Source organism: Juglans microcarpa x Juglans regia, chromosome 8D, assembly GCF_004785595.1.
Source record: "Juglans microcarpa x Juglans regia isolate MS1-56 chromosome 8D, Jm3101_v1.0, whole genome shotgun sequence".
Classification (NCBI taxonomy): Eukaryota; Viridiplantae; Streptophyta; class Magnoliopsida; order Fagales; family Juglandaceae; genus Juglans; species Juglans microcarpa x Juglans regia.
Window position 1 is genome coordinate 15,473,579 of NC_054608.1, and position 8,003 is coordinate 15,481,581.

At 39.9% G+C, this 8,003-nt stretch overlaps 1 protein-coding gene across 1 annotated transcript; it reads left to right on the plus strand.

Moving 5' to 3' along the window:
- Positions 1 to 6,676: 6,676 nt before the first annotated feature.
- On the plus strand, positions 6,677 to 7,249 carry LOC121242234. The gene is made up of 2 exons (XM_041140126.1): positions 6,677 to 6,869; positions 6,996 to 7,249. Exons 1-2 carry the CDS (start codon positions 6,677 to 6,679, stop codon positions 7,247 to 7,249), a joined length of 447 nt encoding a protein of 148 aa, XP_040996060.1.
- The last annotated feature ends 754 nt before the right edge of the window (positions 7,250 to 8,003 follow it).

Here is an 8,003-nt window from a genome sequence, read left to right on the forward strand (position 1 = left end):
TGATGCATTCAAAATAGAGACCATGTTCACCCTTGTGACAGGGTTGTGCATGTCTGTGGATAACTAAGTAGAACGTAAATCATTTTTTTATCACCAAAGTGAGAGCACTCAAAATAGAGACAATGTTTACTCCCATAACAAGGTTGTGCATTTTGAGGATAGCCAAGCAAAAGATAAATCACCATGTTACCAAAGCGATTGCACTCAAAATAAAGGCCACTATTATATCTCGTGACGGGACTAGAGGCCACTATTGTATGTCGTGGTAGTGCAAAAGGACACTATCATGTCCCATGGCAGGACTGGAGGCCACTGTTATGTCTCGTGAAGGGACCAAAGGCCACTACTATATCACGTGGCAGGGCCATAAATAAAAGCATAACAAAATCTTATGTCTCAAAGTTTTCATATGCAATATGATTTCATAGGAAAGTACTGAACAAATGCAAATCATATTCATACCATCATGTATAGAAATTTTAGATTTCATATTCATTATTTTTATACAATCAAGAAATAGAGCGTAAAAAATGCTCATGTCTACACCAGTCATGACAAAAATATCTTTGTTTTCTTATTCAGATACAGTGAGTTATGTAGAAACATGACCGATGCTTTCAAACATTTCATAACAAAATATGCATGTTTTTCAAAAAACCAACCTCAGTCCATTTAGGTGAAGTCTAGCATAGGAGCACTGCTTGCCTAACTCTAGCAGAGAATTACCTAAGTCTTGGACTCGAACGCTAGCAATATCACAACCTAACCAAAAGAAGACTCACTAACACGTTAATAGGCCACACAAGCACAAAAACCTAACTAACAGAAATTTTACAATCCCAAGGTAGAATAGTATGAGCCCTTTATCAATTGAGCTTATAAATAGCCCATAATCAGTTGAGTTTATAAACATCCCATAATTAACAAACACTTCAACATGGTGCCTTTGTTTCAAAAATTGAACAATACAAAACTCCCAACACTCAATACACCAATAGTTTAGCCCAACCTCCTCAAATTCATTTCACCTTTTCCCACAAGCTCACTACTCTTCACAAACCTATTCTTGACATGTTATCCAAGCAGTCCACATATTCAAAAAATAATTTATTCTCAACTTATTAAACAAATAAACAGCCTACATCTTTCCCGAGGTGTCCAACTGACATGCCCAACAACCAAACCGCTCACTCTTGCTCACATCACTTCAAATAAACAACAACATTTTCAAGTTCACCTCTTCTTGAATCCATAACAGCACAACCAAGAGACAACTCTACACACCAACCCACCATGAAATCACATCAACTATCAATTCTAACATGTAATAGAGGCAACACAAGTTTCCAACAAAAATGAGACCCTCCAACTGTGATGACCTGAGCTTGTCTAAGCATGGCCCATAGAATTTATTCTTAGTTGCCATGGAATTTTATGAGCTTTTGTTATTTTTGGAAGGCCTTAGAGTCTTTTATTTAGTAACTTCTGCCCAATAGGGGAGTAGCCCTAGAATTCCTTGTAATGTTCGGGCCCTAGTTAGAAATCCAGGCCCAATGGCTTTAGCTCCATGACCCAAACCCTAGTCACTAGTGTCTTGTGTCATGCATGTGTTGTACTATAAATCTGGTCTTGATAGTGGGCTAAGGGGGGGAGAGAGAGAGAGAGAAGTGTAGGGAAATACCAAGAGGTAGCTTGCACACCTACCCTAGAGGATTTGCCCCTTGTCATCATGCTAGAAACCTTCTAGAAGAATCAAGGGACAAAAGGAACCTAGGAAGACTAAAGAATTTTCAGCCAACCCATTTTCCCACATGCCTAGAACATTGTTTAGCCTTATTCCAATTTCCAAAGTAGCTTTCTTGGAAAGGGAAGAATAGGGAAGGTGAAGGAAGTTTCTCTAGAAAAGATGCATGGGAAACCGAAAGGGGCATATGGCATTTTGGATTTTGTCAGACTTTGCCAAGTGTCAATCATGCATTAAGCTTCTAGAAGGTTTGATGAAGGGACTCTTGTATCAAAGGACAAATATGCCCCTAGAATTTCGGCTACCACATTGCCGATGCACCTCTTCACTTGCCACTTGTCACTTAAGTCACATTTAAACCAATGGCATACGAGGAGTCACCTAGGGAAGGAGCACTAGGAGATGAAGCATCAACTTGGGAAGTGGAATAGAGAGTGGATGGCTAGGGCATGGCACACACCATGTGTCACTCATGCAAAGTTTATCTCTTGGTAAAAAGAAGAGACAAGGAGTAGTTTTACCTCTTTGCCCTAATGTACAATGCACATAGTTGAGAATTGGAAGGGGCATAGATGGAAGAGGAGGATTTTGGCTAAAGGAATGACCCATACGTCACACAAGCCTTTTACATTCCCAATGCAATCCAAAGGTGGGGAACACCAAGGGTCATTTTTGGCTAGAGAAGAAGGAAGAGGGAAAGGTCACTTGTCTGACATGCAATGGACTTTAAGCAACCAACGAGGGATTGAGGAAAGTTCTATAAAAAGGGAAGAGAGCCACAAGCCCAAGACTTTCTTCTTGGTCACTTTTCGAGTTTTGCATGTGTTCTCAACTTCTCCACATTCTTCTCACACCTTCACTTGAAGATTCTTACACTTTCTCGAACTTTCTTTCCAACCAAACAAGGAGGATTCCTTTTCAAGAGAGGATTTCACCACCATCAAGAATAGACAAGGTAAGGACTAGTTTTCTCTAGTCTTACACACACAAGTCACATTCTCAACTCACAATGTGGTTCAAATCTCATAAACATTTTGAGAATGGTGAAATACACACACTTCTTCCCATTCTTATGTAAGAAGGTTTTAGAGTTTTCAAGGAACCCTTGAAGCCGAATGGTGGGGGATGTATACCCTCCATGTTTTCAACTACCACATGTGTATTCATACTTTTTCAAGTTTTGTTTTACTACATGAGTGAAATGAAGGGTTTTTGACCTAAAAACCCTAAAGGCCAAATGGTTTAAGATCAAGTGATGTCCTAGAAATCCTCACACACTCAAGAGCACAAAATAGGATTTTTCTAGACACTTCCTAATGAAGCACATTCAATTTACAGTTTACACATTCGGATTTTTGTAATTATACACTCAGCTTACTCTTGGTTAATATTTGTATATATTTGTGTAAATCCTTTCATCGATATGTTTGCTTTGTTTTCTATTTCTTGTTTCTTTGTATATGCTTACATAATCTTAGAATATGAATATTAGATGAATGGTATGAATTGGTTTAAGATGAAAATGACAAGAATGTTCAAAGCATGTTTCGGTTCTAAGGATAACATTGTGGTTGATTTGTGTTACTTGATGATTTGGTTGTACCATGTCTTAAAAGCTTCGGATCTTGGCCAAATACCATGATTTTATGTTTCATTTTGTTATACATTGATTTCTAAGAAAATATGTTTGAAGAAGAAGCATGTTCAAGTGATGATTCTTCATGTTTTTGCATCTACATGTTTCGGCCAAGGCCCTTTCTCATGACTCCATGTATGTGTTTTGATATCTCATGTGATTTATGTTATCAAGCCATGAATTGAACATGTTATGCTTGGTTATTTCAGTCACGACATTTCATATATCATATGTCAAGTGTAAATGTGTATGTCTTAAGTCTCATGTCACATGCATTTGGAGAAAAGTGTTTCCAAAAAGTGTTCTAAAAGAAAAGAGTTTATAAGTTTTATTCCAGACTCTGAATTGCAGCATTTCTCACATTTATAGGGAAACAAATATGGTAGTAGATTTTTTAGCAAAAGAAGGTGCAATTTGCAAGATCAGAGAATTTGTAGGCAATAACGTTGGTCCTGGAAGTTTGCGTGGCCTCCTACGGACTGATTCTTTGCAACTACCATATTTACGTTTGAAGTCCTAGTGTATTGTTTTGGGGTCGATGCAAGGGATGGTTTTATTGGTGGGTTTGATTTATGGATGTTCTAGCATCTTGTTTGGCATCGATGCAAGGGATGTGTTATTGATTTATTGTTAATTTCTCTTGGATATGAGGTTATTTATCAAGGTATTCCTCCGCCATAAGTGAGGATTTTTTAATAAATTTGGGTGAGGGTCACTCCTGGACTTGTAACCTTCCTCTTTTTTTTAAAAAAAAAAAAAAGTGTTATGGCAGGGGAATGTCCTAGTGGAACTCCTCTATCCACTCTCGGGTGCTTAAGAATAGAGTGGTAACCCCTGGGTCCACACAGTACCGTCGACGAGCCTTGAATGGATTCTTTTCAAATAATGCCGGAGCGAGGAAGCTCTTAACGCTAGTGGGTGCATAAGGCATGTAACACAATGAAATAAGGCTGAGTTAATATGAATCTCTGTTTATAACTAGCAGGAACTCGCAGCGTAAAGGGGAAGCGTGTTGTGTCCACCCTCTGAATAAGGATAAGAGCTCATATGTTAAGGATCACTTGATGAAAATCTCGTGATATGATAATGATCACTCGAAATAAATCTTGTGATATGTTCTAATAAGGCAAGTTCTATCTAAGATCACATGAATAAGAAAGTGAAGAAGTTTTTATTTTATTTTTTCTTTCTGTAAAGCTAAAGTCCCTATTACAAGTCTTTTGAAAATGGCCAAGTCATGTGTCAAGTAAATGTCCATGTACACATTCATGGCGCACCTCTTGTATGCTTGTGCTAACTATGGTATGTTGTGTGATTACTTGTTGAGATTTCTTAAAATCTCATTGTGGTAGTTTCCACTATCATTCCCCAACCAGAATGGTAGAAGTTGTTATAGGTACCCCAGACTCCCAAGAAACATGAACCTAGAAGGTTCCTTGATAGAGGACGAGTATATTGTTCAAGCTCGTCATGACTACACTGCTGACGCATTAAAACACACGATTAAGCTTCTCAGGGAGATCCTAACTAGTATTAGTGAGACCGAGATCGACGCTACGATCTATCAACCATCAAATAATCTAAAATTTTGGTGGAATATGGACCAGCTATCTACTTATCTGGAGCGAGTCTCGAAGGCCTCGGTTGACACGAAGACAACGACAAAGGACTTAGGTTTGACACCACTCGAGCCTCAACAATCCCATGAGGTCTTTTGGTGTCTGTCTCCTGATGGGACACTAGTTAAGAAGAAAATGGGAACCCAAGTGATTTTGTGGGAAAAAAAAAATGGAAGGAACCTATTGTTTAGATTTCAACTTTTGAGGAACAATGTTTTGAGAAGGTCCCATGTTTTGGGAGATTTAAACTATACTCTATGCTTTTGTGATGCTATATCTTTATGATGCATGTTTATGGTTTTTGGACAATGTTGAGTTATTATGTTAGTATGGTGCCACGTGCTTTGCAATAGCTTATCACATTGCTTAGATTACTCAACTTTTACTATATTTCCGCTGTTATGTTATTGCATACGACTAGTGTACTTAGGTGCATAGCATATTATCTGTCATGTACAAGAGGTGTATAGCCTTGTGTTACATGTCCCGGTATTTCAGCCACTGTCCATTCCCAAGCGGAGGCTGAGGGCGCCACAGAGCATGGTATCAGAGCAATTACATCTCTGGGTGAACCCACACATTGTCCTAGGAATGCATGGTACCTTTAACTAAGTTTGAGATCTGTAGTTGTAGGCTTGGACCCTATAGCTATAGGCTTGAATCTAGAGGAAGAAGAAGATAGGCCCGTAATATCGTGAGTTCAAGAGAAGAAAGGTTATCCTTCTCTAACAAAGGGACTGACCCATGCTGGTTTTGGGCATTTTCAGGAGAAGGAAATCATGGTTTGAAACCGACGCGAGAACACATCTCCGAGAGGTGGGGATCAGGTGATTGGAAATCCTCCACTGGAATGGGGATAGGTTATAGCAGAAGCCATTCATTCACCAGATGACTAAGGTGGTATGTAATTAGATGGAACAAGGACAGAATACTAGACAAGTACCGCCCAGAGGGGAACAAGAATGTACTTACGAGAGGTTCATGGTGTATAGATATCTAAATTTCGTTGGAACGGAAGGACCTTTAAAGACTAACAAATGGCTCATAGATCTAGAAATAACTTTTGAAGTTAGTGGATGCTCGGAAGAGCAGAAGGTCCAGTACGCAGGTCACATGCTTCAAGGAGAAGCTGGAATATGGTGGGACACTAAACGACAACTTTTGGCCCAAGAATTGGGAAATTTGACTGCACTCACTTGGGATCGATTTAAGACCGAGTTTGATAATCGTTTCTTTCCAGAAACGGCCAAGTAGCAAAAAGCTTTGGAGTTTGCAAGTTTGACCCGAGGGAACCTGACGGTCGATCAGTATGTTGCCCGTTTTATGAAGATGGGGAGGTTTGCACCTCATTTGATCAGTAATGAGAGAATGCAAGCAAGGAAGTTCCAGGATAGGTTGTAATCTCATATCCGAAACCAAGTAGCATGTCTATGGATAGAAAGTTTACAAGAATTGGTCGATGTAGCTTTGATAGCAGAGGTGGAGCAACAGAGACTAATTGCATAGGCTCGAGCGGATAGGAAAGGACAATTTCCTTACTCGCCAGGAGGTAGTACGGGGAAACGAAAGGCTCCTATAACTCTGACCAAAGGAAAGGGCGTGGTAGTCGGGAATGCAGCACCCATCACTCCACCACGTTGTCACCGATGCGGGAAAAGGCACAGTGGAGAGTGTCGTATGGCCATAGGAGCATCTATCAGATGTGGTCAGATCGGCCATATGATCTGGGATTGTCTACAGATTACGCATGGAGGAGCGTCAACGCCAAGCGCTAAACCCAAGATTGTTGCGAAAGCCAAGGTTTATGCTATTACACCAGGAGAGGTAGACCTAGAAGCTGATGAGACGGCAGATGCGGGAGTGATTACTGGTAATATTTATAAACCTTGCCTTAATTCATAGATAGCTTGTGTTTGGGAATCTTGAGTAATTATAGTTACCTCTTTAGGTAAAGTTAGATTGAAGCAATATGCAGTGTGTGCTTTGTTTGATTCAGGAGCATCAAGGTCTTTTATCTCTAGTAGATGCGTGCGACAGTGTGAGCTCAAGGCTGAGCCAATGTCTCAAAAAGTTTTAGTAGCTATTTCAGATGGGAAAGTAATTAGTTGCACAAGTGTAGTTAAGAATTGCCTGTTGGAAATCGCAAACTTAGTTTTGATCGCGGATTTGATTGTCTTCCATTTGATAGAATTTGACCTACTCCTAGGAAAGCAATGGTTGTCTAGGCATTATGCGAAGATAGACTGTTGAAGGTGGGAAGTGGTATTCGATCTACCTACTCGAGAAAGGATCTATTATATGGGTGAGAGTGTTCGAGTTGATCCATCTGTGGTAATGACTAAACAAGTCAAGAAGAGTTTGATGAACGGGGACATCGTTTATCTAGTGATGATGACAGACGTAACGGAAGAAGCTAAAGAAATCCAAGGAATTCCTGTGATTGAGGATTTTTCAAGGGTTTTCGCCGATGAACTACATGGATTACCCTCAAATCGAGAGACGAAATTTGCAATTGAGCTTGAACCGGCCACAGCTGCAATGCATAAGGCACCCTATCGAATGGCCCCAACAGAGTTGAAAGAGCTTAAGGTGCAAATAGAAGAGCTTTTAACGAAGGGTTTTATTCTACCTAGATCATCGTCGTGGGGAGCACCGGTTTTGTTTGCAAAAAGAAGGATGAGACTCTCAGGATGTGTATCGATTATAGGGATTTGAACAAGGTGAGTGTCAAGAATAAATATTCCTTGCCAAGGATAGACGATCTGTTAGATCAATTGGAAGGAACTGCGATTTTCTCAAAGATTGATCTACGACCCAGATATCACCAACTCAGAATCCGGGAGCAAGACGCATATAAGACTACTTTTTGTACTCGCTATGGACACTTCGAGTTCCATGTTATGCCTTTCGGATTGACAAATGCCCCTGCAACATTTATGGAACTAATGAATCGGATTTTCCAGCAGTACTTGGACAGTTTTGTAGTGGTGTTCATAGATGACAT

Coding starts and splice junctions, on each gene's coding strand:
- LOC121242234 (XM_041140126.1), top strand. CDS start 6,677: ATGGCCATAGGAGCATCTATCAGATGTGGTCAGATCGGCCATATGATC. Junction 6,870..6,995: donor AGATGCGGGAGTGATTACTG/GTAATATTTATA, acceptor TGTTTGATTCAG/GAGCATCAAGGTCTTTTATC.